This window comes from Sarcophilus harrisii, chromosome 4, assembly GCF_902635505.1.
Source record: "Sarcophilus harrisii chromosome 4, mSarHar1.11, whole genome shotgun sequence".
NCBI classification, from domain to species: Eukaryota; Metazoa; Chordata; class Mammalia; order Dasyuromorphia; family Dasyuridae; genus Sarcophilus; species Sarcophilus harrisii.
The window spans coordinates 57359187-57377894 of record NC_045429.1 but is presented as its reverse complement, the minus strand read 5'-3'; the positions used below and the strand labels follow the sequence as shown (position 1 = coordinate 57377894).

General features: G+C 40.1%; 1 protein-coding gene across 1 annotated transcript in view; it reads left to right on the top strand.

The window, feature by feature from the left end:
* SLC19A2 (solute carrier family 19 member 2) overlaps nt 1-14204 on the top strand; it is a 30307-nt gene extending 16103 nt beyond the window's left edge. The window contains exons 3-6 of the mRNA XM_031936852.1: nt 7833-8055; nt 9931-10123; nt 11160-11301; nt 12391-14204. Coding sequence (XP_031792712.1) covers nt 7833-8055; nt 9931-10123; nt 11160-11301; nt 12391-12519 — 687 coding nt within the window. The 3' untranslated portion in view covers nt 12520-14204. The remainder of the gene's footprint in view (nt 1-7832; nt 8056-9930; nt 10124-11159; nt 11302-12390) is intronic.
* Nucleotides 14205-18708: the final 4504 nt, after the last annotated feature.

The following is an 18708-nucleotide window of genomic DNA, read 5'->3' as shown; positions in this document are numbered from 1 at the left end:
TCATGGGAATGGATTTGCCTCATGATATTGCTTTGACTATCTCATCAGTTTTGACAGAGACCACTTTAGGAGAAAAATGAGAGGGAATCGGCATTGATTAAGCTTTTAAGTACTATGTCCCAGGCACTGGCCAAACCCTTCACAAATATTATCTCATTTGATTCCCACTACAGCCCCCGGGAGTCAGATGTAATTATTATCATTGTTTTACAGATAAATCCAAGCAGGTGACCTGCCCAGGGTCACCCAGCCAGTAAGGTTCTGAGGCTGAATATGCTCCCCACGTACTAAGCCCCTACTACGTTTGTATAGTGTACACACTTAGGAATGAATGTACACATTTGTGTACCTGAGGGAGCATGAGCTCGTCAACAATGGTGGGGTTTCCTTGTGACTCTGAATCCCCAGGGTCTTGTACAGATCTGGAAGTCAGCAGATCCTTCACAAATGCCCCTGGACGGATTTGCCTAGTCTAGCCCAATCCCCATCACACCCCTCTCAACTAGTTGCCACCAAACCTGCACCTGAGGCCTCCAGGAAGGAGGGATCTGCCCCTCCCAGAGTTGCTTATGTCACTTTTGTGTGGCCCTATAGGGGTCATGGAAAATTACATCTTTTTTCTTAACCTCTAACTGAAATTTAGCCTTTCTTTCAATTAGGAATATAGACAAGAAGCCACAGTAATGTTGTTCTTTAGAGTGTCAGAGGAGTTCTTGATCTCCAAAAAGGTTAAGAAACCTTGGCCTGAGTGATCCTTGGGACTCCTTTCATCCTAACATTCTCTGATTTTAGGGAAAGATGCTCTTAATTGTCACTGAGGCCCAGAGTCATAACTTTTAGAAAATTAACGCAAGCAGCTTTGTATCCCCCAAGAATGATACTGAAGCCTCAGAGAGTTTAAGAGTATGCTTTTTTCTTCTCCTATATGACCATGGTTTGCATACATTAAATTAGAAGCTTTGACCACATATGTGACTAGTTTATATGTTGCTCTTGCCAGAATTTTTAGAATAAACATTTTATTGATACTCTTTTTTAAAACATTGCCACCACTTTCCAATGATTCCCCTCCCATAGAACTCTCTTTTTATAACAAAAAAGTACAGTTAATTGCAACATATCAACATGACTTTTTGCCATTACATATCCATTCCACATCAGTGGTCCCATTTCTTTTCTAGCAGGAGGAAGATTCCTCCATTGTATATTCTATCAGCTCTTAACTGGATGTATTAGAACTCTGGTATCTTTCAATATTTATGTTATTGTTCTTGTTATATAAATTATTCTGATTTTGTAATTTTGTTTTATATCTGCTCATACAAGTTTTCCCAAGTTCCCTTGAGTTCTTCATGTTTATTTTTTCTTATGGTACGACAATAGGGCACATTCATGTGCCACTTTGTTCAGCCAGTTTAGTCATCATTTCATGGGCTTCTAGCTGTTTCTAATTCTTTGTTACCACATAGACAAAAATGTTGCTGTAAATATTTTTGTACATGTGGGACCTTTCTGTAATGTTCGGGATAGCTTTCTGGAGGATCTTAGGACCAGCCTTGATCTTAGTGGAGGAGTGTGGAAGGCAGGAGAGCCACTAGAAGGATGGTCAAATATGGAATGTCTCATTTCCAGGCCTTCTCAGCCCTTAAATACCCTATTACAATTACATCATTACAGCATACTGAATATGTGTGAACTAGAGAACTAGTACATCACCATGCTAAGTACTAAGTATATGTCTACTAAAGAACCATCATCTCATCAATTCCACTGAGTTAACAGTTTGTTGTAAGTATCCTTGTTTCAAGTATATTTCTTCAGAATTCTGGCCCTCTACTCCTTTCCACTGATTTTTTCCTCCTTTGGTTTATCCTCAGTAGTGATCTCTGGATCAAAAGGCTAATACAATTTTATGACTTTCCTAGTATAATGGCAAATTGTTTTTTCCAGAATTGTTGGCAAAATTCATAGTTCCACCATTGCATCAATGTACTTTTTCCCTATGTCTTACTAGTGTGTGTGTGTGTGTGTGTGTGTGTGTGTGTGTGTGTATGTATGTGTGTGTGTGTGTGTGTTTGTGTGTTTTTTTCATCATGGCCAATTTGATCCATGTGAAACCTTTTAAGAGTGTTTGATTTTCATGTATCTTATTATTTGGAGGATTGTTTCAAATGATAATGATATGTATTCCTTCCTTTTGAAAACTGCTTATTCATATCTTTTACCATCTAGTTCTAACATTTTGTGATTTTAATAATGAATACAATGGAAGTAAATTTTCACTTGGATTCAAAAAATCAGCTGTAAAGTACTATGAATGAGATGTATTCAGAAAGCAGTTCAGAAAAAAAGAGCCTCTAAACAGGATAGAATTTGACACTGGAGTTGATTGACCCAAGCTAAGGCAATGCAGTAGTGTGAATCAATGCAGGATCAGCTTTAATCCTAGCATCACTGCTTTCTGATTAAATGACTGGATCCTTTGGCCTCCCTGATCTGCTTAGTTCCTGAACTTTGAACAGGATGTGGGAAAATTTTGGTTTGTAGATAAGTGGAACAGCAAGATGAGTAAGCAGAGGGCTTTTGTTCTTTTATATTTGCATCAGTTTCCTATACCTCTTGATTATTAGACATTTATTCAATAAATTTGCAGCAAAGATATTTTTTCTCAATTGATATTTGCCTTTCTTATACTAGTTATGTTGATTTTTATGCAAATTTTTTGTAAAGGTTTGTATAATTAAAATTGTTTAATTTTGCTTTTTTATAATAATCTTTGTCCTTTGAGTAAGAATTTTTCCATGCCATGCTTATGCAAGATACATATTTTTCCTTTTTCTTTAAAATTTTTTTTTTCTTTTTGGATTTTACTTTTTTATTCTTGGGTCATATATCAATTTGGAATTTATTAGACTATATGGTTAAAAATATTGACCTCAATCTTAGGTTTTCTACCAAACTGTTTTCTTCTTTTTCTTGTAGTTTATCGTAGTAGTTTGTTCTGTTGGACCCTATAATCATTTTTTTCCTACATCTATACTCATATTTACTATGATTCTTAATTATACAGCCACTCTTTGGGGCCTGTCTTACTGTTTGTTCTATAGATAAAGAGCTTAGATAAAGTAAAGTTTGTGTTTATATCAAGTTCTATAGTAAGTTTTTTAAAAAAATATTTATAAAAAGAATATAGTAGAGCTAGAAAGGATTTTAGACAGCTTAGATATCTAAAGATCTTATGGACTGGATATCAGCTAGTCCAAAGGTGTCAAACATGTGGCCCTTTCATGGAGCTGGAACCGGATTAAAATGTAATTGGGAAATATTTAATGAAATAAAAAAGGCACAGTGAAACGTAGTTAATATTACACTTTAAAACAAAGTTAGGATGCACACTTATATAGGAAATAGTGGCTTTTTTTTTTTCTAAAGCCATTAGTAGCCGTTACAGAATCCACTGCAAATTTCCTTAACACCCCTCAGTTTTAATTTGTTGATACTATGGTAGATGGCAGTTAACCATTTTAAGAGAACAATGATTTATTGCCGGCCAGTTATATGCAAATCTCTAGACACTGCGGCTACAAAGGCCAGACAGAGCCCCAAAACTTTCCTACGTGTTGCATGTGGGGATACCCTGGTTATACAGACAAATAAATACGAGAGAATTTGAGGAGGCAGAGAAGGACCTAAAAAGAGCGCCGGAGGAAGGGACCTCTCACTTGGGGGAATCCGGGGGCTCCAAGAGGTCCTGGGGGTGGACCAGGTGGGCCAGGTGGGGAAGTGCGGTTGTATTCGGCGCCATCCCACGGGACTCTGAACGCCGGGCTGGCGCTGTCAGGCTGGCGCCGCTGCCCTGCGCTCGGGAATCGGGAGCAAGCAGAGAGCGGTGCCTGGCTCCCGGGGAGAGGTGAGAACGAGGGGAGGTCCTGTCGGCACGGCCCGCTGCCACCTCCCACCGGGAATAACCGCGCCGGGAGGGGGCTGCACCCGCGCTCACTGCTTTCTGTCCGAGGTCCGGGAGTCAGACCCGGCTTCCGATTGGACGTGCAACGATGGAAGGTGCTAAGGACCGGGAGCACCCGGCCTTCCGTGGGGAAGAGGGGTGGGGAAAGGCTCTGAGAAGGAGACGGCCCCTGGGCCGGCCCGTGAAGGCGAGCGGGACCCCCCACCCCGGGGAGGAGTAGGAAGGTTGTAAGGCAGGGGCGGCCCGTGCAACCGCGAATGACCGGGTCCCAAGCGGAGCGGGAAGCCGCGGTGCAGCCTGTCCCGCGTGTAGTGTGTGTGTGTTAGGGGAACGGCGGGGCTTCCCTTGCTGAGCGTGGGCAGCCTTTCCTCCATCACCCCAGGCAGCAGTCCCGGCCTTTCTTGGAAAGCCTGGCGTCACGCTTCTGCATAGATTATTATCGGCTCAAGAACTTTGAGTCGGAGGGAACCTCGGACACCTGGAGCCACCTCGCCAGGTTACATAAGTAGTTCGAAGGAGTGCCCAGTCTAAGACTTGGATTTTCTTTCTCTGAATCCACTATTTCTGATAGCGTGCCCTTGATAGAATCTGCCAGGACGGTCCACCTTCCACCGGCCCCACTGGGGCTCCTGGGATCTACTCGCCTTGCTGTTCCACTTAGCCACAAACCCTCGCTTTCCCGCTTCCCGTTCCGAGCTCCGCAGACCAGGCCCGCCAAGAGGTCCTTCTGTTGCTGCATCAGAAAGCAAAGTGGTGCGGGCAGGTCAGAGATGCTGGAGTGCCACTTTGGCCCCGGCAGCCTGCTGCCTTGTATCTGTTTAATCACAGAATGCTAGAAATGGAAGGGACCTTATTAGAAGCCATCTCCTACTGAGGTTTTTAACCCTTTGGCGGGTGTGTCGACCCTCTTTGACAACTAGTGAAGATTAACACTACTGTGCTATGTTGCCTTCCTTCAAAATTGGAGGAAATAGGAAATTTCAGCTAGAGGCTAGCAAAAATAGCAATGTTTTTTTCTTATGCATGTTCACAATTCCCTTAAATCCTACACCCCAGAGAGCCATGGCCCCCAAGTTATAAAGCCCTGATCAAGCAGATGAGGATTACACCCGCTGTGCTGCATTACACCCCTGCTTTAACTGCACCAAGTTGTCCTTGAGTTTAAAAACATTTGTTTTCCCCTCCGCCTCAGCAAAGGATATAACTGGAATAGCCATTTCTTGGACCTTCTTTTAACAAGGAACCTGTGACTCTTTCTTAGTCAACAAATAGATTCCCTATAAGGGACAAGGGGGACTATTATAAGCTCATTTGGAAGGCAAGACTCACATATGCTAAATAGCTGCTGTTGTGATATTGTGATTTCACCAAAACCCAAGGTCAAGATGTACAGCCTTTTTTGGCTGACGTTACTGATGGGGTTAAATTGTAGAGGTGAGCAATTAACTAGTCTAACTTACTCCTTCTTGGTGTTAGTATAATATGATTAGTATAATTCTAACAAGATGATAGGGAGACCTAATATTGCTTGTGTAGTATTTTTTGTACATCTGCATATGTATGCTAATATGTGTGTGTGTGTATAACATATTATGCTTTTAATTGTGTATTATATTTTATATATAATAAGAGCTAGTATGTATGTCTATTTAGCTATATGTAGTATATACACATATACAGTATATAATTGTTTTATATTTTATATATGAGCTAGTGTGTATGTGTGTATATATGCACATGTATAAAATGTTTAGCTATTTGCAGTACATACACATATGTAGTATATATTATAATTGTATATTATATTTTATATGTAATAAGATCTAATGACACATATGTGTAAAACAATATTATTTTATTTATTTATATTAACCATTGTAGAATACCAAACCGAAGGACCAGGCAAACCTAAGTTTACATCTGCTCTCTGACTCTTAACGCTCATGTGACCATGAGCAAATGGCCTAACCTCTTAGCCTCCATTTCCTCAACTTGAAATAGGATTATAATAAAGGTGTAGTCTCTATTTCACAGAATTATTTTGAAACTCAAATGAGATAATATGTGCAAAACACTTGGCACACCTTAAAGCCCATACAGGTGTTTTATATTTTTTATTGCTATTATCCAAAAAAAAATCTCAACAGGCTAGAAAAATAGGCTCAGATGAATTGTATGAAATTCAGTAGGGAATCAATATAAAATCCTTTACTTGGGTTCAGAAAGTCAGCTACAAAGTACATTATGAGCAGGTCCTAGGACTTTTAGTGAACTACAAGTTCATTATGAATTAGCAGCATGGTAGATACACTTTTAGCCCCCAAAGCTGACAGTATTTAGTGTCCTTCCTGGGTGTGGTGTGTTAAGAGCCCTGCCATTTTCTGGTTGGGTCAGACCAGAGCATTGTGCCCAGATCTAGATGCCAGATTGTCAGTGGACAATATTGAAAAGAGGAAGGCAGTGCTAGTGAAGGGACTAGAAGCTGTGACATAAGCCAGCCAGTCAATAAGTACTTACTAGAAATCTGTCCTGTGCACGATCCTACTCTTCAGGACCAGGGACAGACACAAAATGGTGCAGGCCTTCAAGAAGCTAATTTTTTACTGGGGAGAGAGGAACAACAGAAAAGTAAATACAAAATTTGAATGAGGGGAAGAGAGGAGACAGCAGGGAAAAGACTTTTCACAGAATCAGAGATTTAGAACTGGAAGAACACCTTGGAAGCTCTCTAGTCCAGGCCCTCCTCTTAACATGGAAGAAAACTGAAGTTCATGGTTAGTGGTTGATTTGGGATGAGGCTCAAAGGAAACTGGAGTGAAGAGAGGGTATCTCTGATGTGAGAAATAACTATATAAAGACATGGAGGTGGGAGATGGAAATCCAAGTTTGGGGATAGCATGTTGATCAGTTTAATTGAAACTAGTTTGTGAAGGGCAGTAAAGTGCCCATGCCCTGGAACACTCATCCCGGAGCCAGATTTTCCATACCACCAGTCATTTATAGGTATCAAACACCTGAAGGTCTGTTGTTCAATCTAAAGAACGATTTGGGGAGAGCTGTGTTGAAACATTCAGAGTTAGCATTTGGAAGAATTTGTTCATGGCCCTACAGGACAGAAGTAGACAACCTACCTGAGGTTGAAAGATTGGAGGTTAGAAGACGACAATATCAGGTCAACATAAGAAAAAAAACTTACAATGAGAGCTACCTAAAAAAAACAAAAACAAAAACTAGAATGGGCTAATGTGGCAGTAAATAACTGTGCTTTATGATTGTGTAACACTCACGCACGTGCATACATAACATCCTATCTAGAATGCCATAGCAGGAATTCAGGCTTTAAGTAGGAGTTGAACTAGATAAGCCTCTGTGGTTCCCCCAAGATCCCATGATCTCCTGCACCCTTCTTTTTTGCAGAGTGTATGCCTCCTACTTTTTAATGGTAGCCTCATTGCACAGCTGGTAAATCTATCTGCCATTCAAGGAGCAACCTAATTAAATCTGGAGAAATTCATTTATAGAAATGATGGCTGCCAGGTTAGGAAATGTTTTGACCACAGCAACTCAAAAAGATTGTCTTAAGACATGGAGAACCTTTGCTTCAGTAGGGGAGATTACTCATCCACACTAATTGAATTAATCATATTATGTTACTTCCAAACAGACCATTTACAGGCAGGAGACTGAAAAATGTTTGTCAGTACAATTGTTAGTAAGTACTTATTTCACCGAAGCAGACACCTGGGTTTTGCGAGCCCACAAAAAGTTCAAGGATATTAGAAAACTGGAAGCTGCCTCTGTGTGTTCTGGGAAGGCTCATCCCGTCTGCGTCTCTCTGTTGTCCCTGGCCCCTGGGCCCATGTAGGAATCCAAGCCAGACCGCCTGCTCGTGCTGAAGGTCCTGTGGAAAGATTTCTTGGTGTGCTATTCCTCCCGGCCTCTGCTCTGCTGGTCTGTGTGGTGGGCCCTCTCCACCTGTGGCTATTTCCAAGTGGTGAACTACACCCAGGGTCTCTGGGAGCAAGTGATGCCTTCTCGCAATGCTGATATCTATAATGGTGGAGTGGAAGCAGTTTCCACACTGCTGGGTAAGTCCATCCAGATTCCTGGCCACTGCCAGGCCCCTATTTCCCATTTGGTTTAGACTAGTCTCTTCCCTCTCTCTTTAGAGATTCCGTCTTAATTCCCATTCAGAAGCTTTTGTTCATCTTCCTTCTTCCTTCCCAGCCAAACCTTCTTCAGAGGCTATTCTTCCCCTTCCTCTTTGAAACTCTCCTTGGCTGTGGTAGCCCAGGGAATCCCAATCTCTGAACTCCGATTATTCCCAGGCCATTTATCACAAAATTTCATCCCAAAGATAGTCCGGTATTATTCACTAATAATTCATGGGTAGATAGATTGTCTTTTTATAAAAGTCTGAGGGCAGGAACTATTTTGTGAAGGCAGCAAGATACTACAGTAGATAGAGAGCTAGACCTGGAGAGAGGAAAATCTGAGTTCAAATCCTTCCTTAAGACACTAGCTGTGTGACAGACAAGTCACTGAAACTCTTATTTACCTCAGTTCATTTATCTGTACAATGGGAACAATAACATCATCTACTTCCTAGAGTTAAAAGGATCAAATTTGGTAAAACACTTTACAAATCCTCTAAAATGCTATATGTAGAGGACCAGGTGGACATCAAGGACAGCAGGGTGCTTATAGTTAAGCTCCTACTCAGTGTGATTGATGGGATAATGGTTCTCTAGTTATGTCAATTATACCAATGATGTAACTCTAGTTACACTCTAGTTGGCATATACTTAATGTGATATGATGATGTAATGGCTACAGTTGGCACATGCTCAGTTACTGTAGTGATGCAATTGTACTGAAGTATTTAAGGGTTGGGAGGACTGGGAATGACTCTCTCAGATACAGACACAGAAAGAGAAGATTTGGGACTCCATCTTTGGCCAGCCTCCTGGTGGCTCTCCTGCCTTCATCACTTCTCCACCTAAAGACCAAGGCCTGTCCAGAGAACCTCCAGAAAGCTAGCCCGGTCATTACAGCTATGGAAATGCTATGGTTACGCTTCCTTTGTATACTCCATACCATAATCACCACATATAGTTGATGCTTAAGAAATGCTTCTTCATTGATCCATCTATGTAGTCTCTTCCAGCTTCCAAAATGTTATGGAGAGGATGATATTCTGAACTTGCATTTTACATGGTGCTTTCAGGTTTGCAGAGTCCTTTATAAGCATCCTCTCATTTTAGCCCCAACATTGATCCAGGAAACTAAGTATTACGAGAGTCATTGTGTTGCTTGTGTAGATGAGTAAACGACTGTGAGCTCCCTGAGGTTGTTAACTTGCCTGTGTTTAGAAAGGATTTGAACCCAGGGCCCTGCTGATTCTAATCCAGCAGTATTTCCACTGCCTAATGTTGTGTTTTCTCCATACCACCAGTCAAATACTTTCTACTAGAAGCTGTTTCCTTTGGTCAGATATTTTTCAAATAAAAATTATTTTAAAAAAATAATTATTGCATCTGGCTGGGGATGAATTGAAATTTATTAAAACACAGATACATTTAAAAGGTTGCTGAAGGAGTTGGGAAGGATATTTTTGCTTTTATTTTGTTGATTTTTTCTTTTAAAGCAAATCTGTAGTTTGTTAAGTCTGTGATAGGGGCAGAGATGTGCCTAGAAAGAGGTTCTGACTCTGGTCTCCACCTTATCCTCTAGGGATATCAGCCTGTGGCTGGCACCATAGGGCATCTGCTGCTACCATGGTGTGCCCATGAGTGTAAGTTTTTCTGTTGGTCAGTAAGCCCTGAGACCATCCCAATACATCCCAGACAATCGTGTCTCCTTGATTGATTTCACTCATTTGAATTTCCAGCCGAGTTTCTAGGAATTGTGATTTTGTTTTCCTCGGGAAGGGATTGAGTTGCATTTCTGCCTTTATTTTTTAGGGGCTGTTGCAGTGTTTGCGGTTGGTTACATAAAGATATCCTGGTCTACCTGGGGCGAGATGACGCTGTCTCTCTTCTCCCTGCTGATTGCAGCAGCCGTGTACGTAATGGACAAAGTGGATAACATCTGGGTCTGCTACTCATCCTATGTCATCTTCAGAATCATCTACATGCTGCTCATCACCATAGCAACGTACGTATTCAGGTTCCCAGAAACTTGGAAAAAGGTAATGAGGCTTTGTGGGAGAAATAGCACTTTGTGTTCCCCCCAGAGAGTAGTCTGTCCATTTTTTTAAAAACTGGGGTATAAATGTAATGTTCCACTTTCAAGATAAGAGCAGTAACTTCTACATTATATAAAATGTACATATACGTTTTTGTGTAAATATACACAAAGTGTCCTATCTAGATAGCATACCCCCCTCTAGTGGAAGCAGTACTGAACTGTCAGCCAGAAGGCCTGGATGACAATCCTTGTTCTGCCACTTTCTGACTACAAATTATTTAACATCTCCTGAATCTGGTTCCTTCTGTATAAAAATTTCCTCCCTCCCAGATGCCACGAAAAGAAAAAGACAAAATTTTAAAATAACTAATAGCAGCTGGGTGGTGCAGTGTATAGAGCACCAGCCCTGAAGTCAAGAGGACCTGGGTTCAAATATAGTCTCAGACACTTAACACGTCCTGGCTGTGTGACCCTGGGCAAGTTACTTAACCCCAATTGCCTCAGCAAAAAATAAAAGAAAACCTCTGAAAAGTATCAAGTGATCTAGAAAGGCAAGGTTTCCCACACACCCCATCGTGGGAAATTCCCCTCACGGGGGCACACTGTCCACACTTTTAAGTTGGTCTTGAACACTGGCTCCCGGACACTGAAAGGTTAAGGCTTGTGGCCTTTACACAGAGCCGTGAGAGCCAAGGGCCGGACTTAACCTTCCAAGGCTGGCCCCCTCGCCGCCGGGCTAACACCGGAAAGTGTTGGGAGGCACTGTTCTACACATGTAGGGAAGGTACTATGATGTGCTCATTCAGCGGTCTTTCAGGAGGCTTCCATCTGCACCTTTGTGTGAATCCACGTCTGTTTTTAGGCCTCTCGCTGAATGCCACAGATATTTTTAGCTTTGTTGGGAGGGGAATGAAGTGAGAAGAGGCGTGTCGAGAGTTAAGGTGAGACGCGTGGCCAGTCGAGGAGTCCCAGTTACTAAGTGGCTCGGCGCTCTGTTTCTAAGGTTCCAGATTGCTACCAACCTCAGCATGGAGCGTTACGCCCTGGTGTTTGGTGTGAACACCTTCATCGCCTTGGCGCTGCAGACTCTGCTCACTCTGATTGTGGTGGATGCCAGCGGTCTTGGTTTGGACATCACCACTCAGGTAAGACCTGCAGCGTCCTTCCCAAGGATGACGCTCCTGCTTGGGCCCCTGGCAGGTGGTTCTAGCTGAGCCCTTCCCTACTCCCCCACCCCCCACCCCAGGTTCTTATTGATGTTAAGGCTACTCTATTTAATGTTGAGGCTGCCTTTTCTCCCACCCAGGCTGATCTTCATTGCTTGTTTCCAATCCCAGTTTTGTTTTCTCCTTACACTGTACCTCACACCCAGGAAATTTTCTTACTTTGTCCACTATTCCTGATCTCCCAGCCACTTCAGTTAAAGAACACCTGAAATCCTATCTTCTTCAGGAAGCCTCTTCTGACTTCTAGAAGACAAATAGTAGGAGGATCACTCACTTTTTTATTTTGACCATATGAATCTCTTGAAAGAAGGAAAAAAGATCTGTGCAAATCTCTATGGATAATATACTTTAATTCATTTGGTGGTTGTCCTGGTATCATATGCAGCCTGTCCATTACTTGTTTGTCTGCACATCTGCCTTCTAAATAGGCATATTAGAATAATAAATAAAAAGTCTCTTCTCTGTTCCAAATCCTTCCTCACTCATCTGCTGTACTTAAGTTCTATCATTATATACATCCAAGACATTATGTCCAAGACAATCCCAATACTTTGGATGGAAAATGCCATGCCTGTCCAGAGAAAGAACTATGGAGACTGATTGTAGATCCAAGGATATTATTTTCACCGGTTTCATTTCTTTCTTGTGGTTTTCCCCTTTTGTTCTGACTTTTTTTCCCCAACATGGCATGTGGAAATGTTTAAAAAAAAAAAAATATATATATATATATATATATATATAATTATATTCTGACAGGTTATTATTTATCATTTATATATATTACATTATATGTAATGTTAAAAAATGTCAGTGCTGGATCCCACTGAGCCTGCCCCCAACCCCTTGGTGGGTATGCAGGGGCTTGAATTATCTGTCCAGAGCCTAGAGATAATGGCCTCTTGGAATTGGGGTTGGCCCTTGCTACAGAGATCTGGCCAGCTCTGATTGCTCTCCCAGCTCCTTTGCTTTGAAACGAAGTCTATTCACAGGCTCTTCTTTCTCCCCTAGTTCCTGATCTACGCCGGTTACTTTGCCCTCATAGCTGTGATTTTCCTCATTAACGGTGCAGTCAGTGTTATGAAGAAGTACAGAAGGCGGCGGGATACTGAGCCCGGCTCCCCAGTGACCTCAGCATGACCGCCAGGGAGGAGGAGACTGACGCCTTAGACCCAAGCGCAGTGGCTTTTCCCACCGGTGCCTGTACGCAGAGTTCATGGACTTTCCCTGAGTTATAGGCATATATTTATGACAGTGTTTGAATGTGCATTTCACTGCTTCAGAGCCGCCACTTGTAATCTGCATTCTTGGTGTTACATATCTGATCCAAGAACCGATTTTACAGATTTTTTTATGTGAAAGAATTTAAAGGATGACTTTTTTCACCGTCTTAAGTCCACTTGCTAAAGTGAAAGCATTTAATTAGAAAGCAAAGGGTTTTTAAAGGTCACTCCCATCCCTCCATCCTGGGATGGGACATGCATGGGCCCCGTGGGTCAGGGCTGGATGGAGGTGTGCTGGGATGGTCCGTACCTCTATACCCCTTTACACCATCCCTTCTTGGTTTTTGTCTACATGTGTTCACTTGTTTGTGTAAATGATTGTTTCTATCCCAAGTGAGCATTATTTGCTGTGGTTCTATTCCCTTAGGAATCTGTTTTGTGTGTTTAAATTATTGTTTTTCAGCTCACTTTAAGTGTGCTCTCAGATGTGTGTGTGTGTGTGTGTGTGTGTGTGTGTGTACTTTAACCAGTGCATCGCACATTATTCGTTCTGCTTCCCAGAGAAGCTCAGATAGGTACAAAGAATAGCAAGCTTGAAGTCTGCTAAACCACTACATTGTCCATTGCCAAATGAACTGACTTTATCAGAAAACTTTAAGGGACAATTAATCTTTTAGTTTGAAGGACTCTGATTTTGCGATAAAACCTAGAATTACTTGTGGGCTGTGGTTACAATCAGCCCATCTCATATTTGTAGTCCCTTTAATACCCTACACAAGAGGAAGACTTAAAAATACCTTCTTTTCCTATCTTTTTACTGTCTTTCTCTTAATCCAGTGGGCACTCAAGACCATTCCAAGGAAGTATTTTTGTTTTGTTTTGCACAAATGGGACCACATAATTTGTAAGATAGGACTGGAATTGACAGTTGGTTCTTTACCTGAAATCTGCCGTTAAGTTCAGAAGTGGATCATCTTAAAGATTTTATTAAAATTAGAATCTTGATAGCAGTTTCTATTTCCAGGTTACATGAAGGAAAAAACAAAACAAACAATTGTTTCCATTTGATCTTGAAATGTCTCCTCTGTGGCTGCCAATGTATGTGAAACATTATCAGTATTTATGTTAGATTTTGAGAAGCCAATCAAGTTCAGATGGCATTGCCTTATTCCGGCTACCTTTGAGTAGCTGCTCTTTTTTTTTTTTTAGAAGGACATAACTAAACCCCTAAGTAATGTAGGAGCAGGAAAGAGTAGGGATAAATGAGTGGCAGCTTTTCATTTCTTATCAGGACATAAACAATTAGATGAATATGACAGGTCATTCCTATGTCTTCCTTTAAGATGAAGATGGGCAGGGACAAGCTAGGGGGAGAAAGGGGTAAATGATTCCTTTGAAGTTGGTAACTGGATTTAAGGGGTTCCTTACATTATTTTCTCTTGTGGGGAACCATACATTCTAAAACAAGTCACAGTTGTCACAGAGTGTTTTAGGTTATTTTGTTATGATGATATAGATTGACATAATCAAAATGTCTGGCTACCAAAGCATTATTTTCTTATTATCTGAATGTCAGATAGACAACATAAACCTTTAGTTATATATGAAAAGAAGGTCTTAGAGTTTATAGAGGAATCCATTTGCACAAATGAACTTACTGTATATAGTTTTGCAAAAAAAGTGGAAATTATCTGTTGTATGTTTTATTTAATTCTGTATAGATTATAAAATTATTTTTATCAAATAAATATTTTATAGTATTTTCCTTTTTTTGATTTAAAATATTTTAAAATCTGATATATAGAAAATAACTTTGTGATCATTTCAAATCTGTTGTCTCCAGTTTCAAATTCAGTACTAGCCCTATTCTCTCCCAGCTTTACTAATTTTGAATTTTTCTACCAGTTTCTGACTTAGGACCTTTATATTTCTCTGTGTTTCACTCTTATTTTTTCTGCCTCGCTTTATCTAGTGTTCCATAACACTATTTAGTATTATCCAGTTATGTTTTGGTCTACAACTACTGTTTCTTTCTCCAATACCTTTTTAAAAATAACTAGTATTATTGATCTAATTATTAAGCATTTTTGAAACCATCACCCTAGATCTGGAGTAGTCTTCTCTTCCCTGTACTCATTAGTACTTTTTTCTCTTCTAAAACCTAATTGATTAAATGCTTTCACTGATATATCAACACCAAAAATTTGGTTAAAATTTGATTTGAACAACTGTTCTTTAACTTCCAGTGCTGTGGTTTTTGTATCCTTGTAACCCTGATCCACCCCACTTCCCTGCCCAGTTCTCCTTGTTTAGTTTGTAAGCTCTCCACGTGCAACCATTTTTTCCTTTGTCTTTAATGACAGTCCATAATAGTGCCATTGTGAGTATCTGCTCACCTTCCAGTACTATAGCAAAAGTGCCCATCAGTTTTAGAAAAACCCTTTAAGACATAAAATAATGGACAAATGAATTCCAGCCCAATAGATGCTTTATTCCAGTAGACCCCCATATGGTATGGTTTGTCAAATGAACTTGGGTGACAACTCTTTATTATCCAGTTTGGGGAATACGCTTTCAATGATGCAGGTTCCATATTATCAATTCCCTAAAGTAGAATATCTGAGATTTTTTTTCCTTCAGACAAGTAGCCCAAATTTACATTACATAAGCATTAAATCCTATTGTAAGGGTTATGATGAGCTAATGAAGGGAATTGAAACATTTTCTTTTATTGGTTAAATAAAATCAGATGAAGACCAGCAGGCTAGATAACCTTTTTGATTCAGTGCTTAGCACCTGGCATATAATGAGGGCTTGATTAATGCTTGCTGCATTCTCAACAGAACTGCACACTTAACTATCATGAGAGATGGATTCAAATCACTAATTCTAAAAGAAATACAAATCAAAATAATTCTGAAATTATTCACAGCTAGTCAACTGTCGAAGAAGTCAAAAGATGAGAACAATATTGCCGAAGTTATGGAAAGGTAGACCAACTAACTTCACATTGTTGGTGAAGAAATGAATTAGCTAACCATTCTGAAAAGCAATATGCAATGATGCTAAGAAAGTGATTTAAATGCCCATACCCTTCCAATGGAACAATTCCCCTGATAGGCAGACAACCTCGAGAAGGCAAAAAAAAAAAAGGTCCTGCATACATGTAGGCAAAGGTTTAGTGGAAGGAACTTTAGTTGATCATCATATCCAATCCCTTCCCTTAATAGATGAGAAAAGTTAGGCCCATATAGATAAAGGGGTTAGCCCTACCTCAAACAGGCAGTAAGTGACAGATGTGACATTCAAACCCAGGTCTTCTCCAGAACCCACAGCCTTATCACTGCACATAACATTTTTTCAAAAATATTTATAGCAACACTTTTTATACTAACACTAATCAACATCCTTTGGTTGGTGCCCACTGGATTGGAGAATAAACAAATTATAGTGCACATACATGAAATAGAGTAATACTGCCTACACAGTAAGAAACAAGGAGTTTGAAGCTTGCAGAGAAGCATGGAAAGACATGTATTGATACAAAGTAAAGTAAGCAGAACCAGGAAAACAAGATAAAACAATGACCATAATGACACAATATGTAAAAATAAGATGAAACAGTGCTGTGAAATTGAAATTATAATAACCAAACCTGATCTTAACAAAGAGATGAGAATGCAACTCCTGCCATTAACTACAAAAATTTTGAGAATTGGGGGTGGGGGTGGGGTGGAGCAAGGGGGACTAAGATTGTAGAAGCTGCGTGTGAAACATATTTACTTATCCTAGTTTTTTTTTTTTTTCCTTTTTTATCATTCCCATGGCCTGAAGTTAAAAAAAAATAAATCAAAGGTCCTAGAATAAGCCATTATCCAATGTGATTAAAGAGGAAAAAGACTCATGCAAAAATATACTAGCTCTATATAGAAGTTAGAAAATAAGGGAGTGTTTATCTATTGGGAAGTAGCTAAATTATGGCAGATGAATATAATAGAATGTTAGTGTGCTATAAAAAAGAATGAAATCTACAGATTCCAGAGGAAACTAGGAAGATTTCTATGAAATGATGCAGAATGAAGTGAGTAGAATCAGGATAATTTACACTGAAAACAATATTATAAAGAAAAAAACCTTTGAAATATTCTGGAAGATAAAAAAACCGTGACACCCAACTCCTACATTTTTGAAGGTGGGCAATGTAGGAAAAAACAGTGTACTGAAGTTGCCTGGTTCTTCAGGATGAGGGTGCATCAATTAATTTAGGTTGGTCAGTAATGGAAGATAATGGCAGATCTTGTCTGGAGAAATCTTGGAGCAGATTTGATTATTATGAAGTCGATTCAATCATTATCATCATTTTAAGGTCTTTGAAAAACCTGTTAAGACCTCAGCAAAACGCTGTGATCCTTGGAGTAATTATTTTTTGAATAATGGAGGTCTTGAAGTACCAGAGTTTTCAGCATTCCAAGAAGTTGAGATTATGACCTGCTTTGCTGCTGAGGACACATCAGTGAGTATTAAAGATATTCTCAAATACAAATAAGGGCTCCCCAAAAGTGAGGAGGTAACTAGGAATTCATGCACCTTGGGAAGTAGACTGGCACTTGGGATTAAAAAGTTATGAGTACAATTTTCTAAAGGGAATTTTCTAAACCTGTCAGTTATTTGTGGGAAAAAGAGTGGAAAAGAATGTAGACCTAATGTTTGGAGACTAAATGAAGGAAAGGGAAGTCTAAAAGGCAAATGAGAAAGAGAGGATCCATAGAATGTAGTTATGTCAAATGTAATGCTTCCTTGGTATTATACTAGTCACTTGATCAATATACATTTATTGAGCACTTTATTATGGTAAGCAGTGGGGACACACAAGAAGCAAAGAAAGGACAGTCCCTGCCCTTAAGGAATTTATAATCTAATGGAATTACTGAGGAATTCCTTATAGGAATTAAATTTTTATGCTAACTATCCAAAAGATGATAGAATTCAGAAGGGATATAGTCAAAACTTACCATCTTATGGTTAAAAAAAGTTGAAGAGCTCCTTCCCTATCAAATTCTGCAATTAGCCCAACATAGGATGGCACCTGTGCTGAGTCTTTTGGGTATGCTCGGTAATCTAAAATTCAGTCTACAGATTTAGGAAAAGCTTTTTGCATTCAAACCCAATATAACATAGGATTTAATTTATTCTATTAAAGACAGAAGAAACAGAGTTTAAAAAGTGAAGTGCAGGCAAATTCGTGTCTGAAGGGGATAGAGAGCTAGGTAGAATAGTGGATAGAAAGTGGAGTTAGGAAATTAGCCTCAGTCACTTTACTTACTGGGTGATCCTGGGGAAGCCACTTTGATCCTGGGGAAGCCACTTAACCTTTATTTGCCTCAGCTATCCTCATCTGGGATAATATGAATTATTGTGAGGATCAAATGAGATAGTAATTTTAAAGTACTTTAGTACAGCATCCAGCAGAATAAAACACCATATAAATCACATTTGCTTGAATTATCTGGCCCTAAAAATTTCAAGTGCAGGAAGATTTTTAAAAGTCAGGCTAACTCCTAGTTTCACTGGGCGTGGAGAGTTAAGCAAATTCCATTTCTTACTGATCCAGAGAATCACAGAACTACCTGGTGTTATAGGGATGGATGGGGGTCACCTACCCCACTCCCATGAAAGCTCTAGAACATTTCTTTTTTTTTTTTTGGCTGAGGCAATTGGGTTAAGTGTCTTGCCCAGGGTCACACAACTAGGAAGTATTGAGTATCTGAGGCCAGATTTGAACTCAGATCATTCTGACTTCAGGGCTAGTGCTCTATCCCCTGGTGTTATAGGGATGGATGGGGGTCACCTACCCCACTCCCATGAAAGCTCTAGAACATTTCTTTTTTTTTTTTGGCTGAGGCAATTGGGTTAAGTGTCTTGCCCAGGGTCACACAACTAGGAAGTATTGAGTATCTGAGGCCAGATTTGAACTCAGATCATTCTGACTTCAGGGCTAGTGCTCTATCCACTGCACCAACTAGCTGCCTCTAGAACATTTTCTATAATGGAAAAAAGTCCAAACTGTTCCATATTCTCAACAAATTGCTACTCTGCAATTACTGGT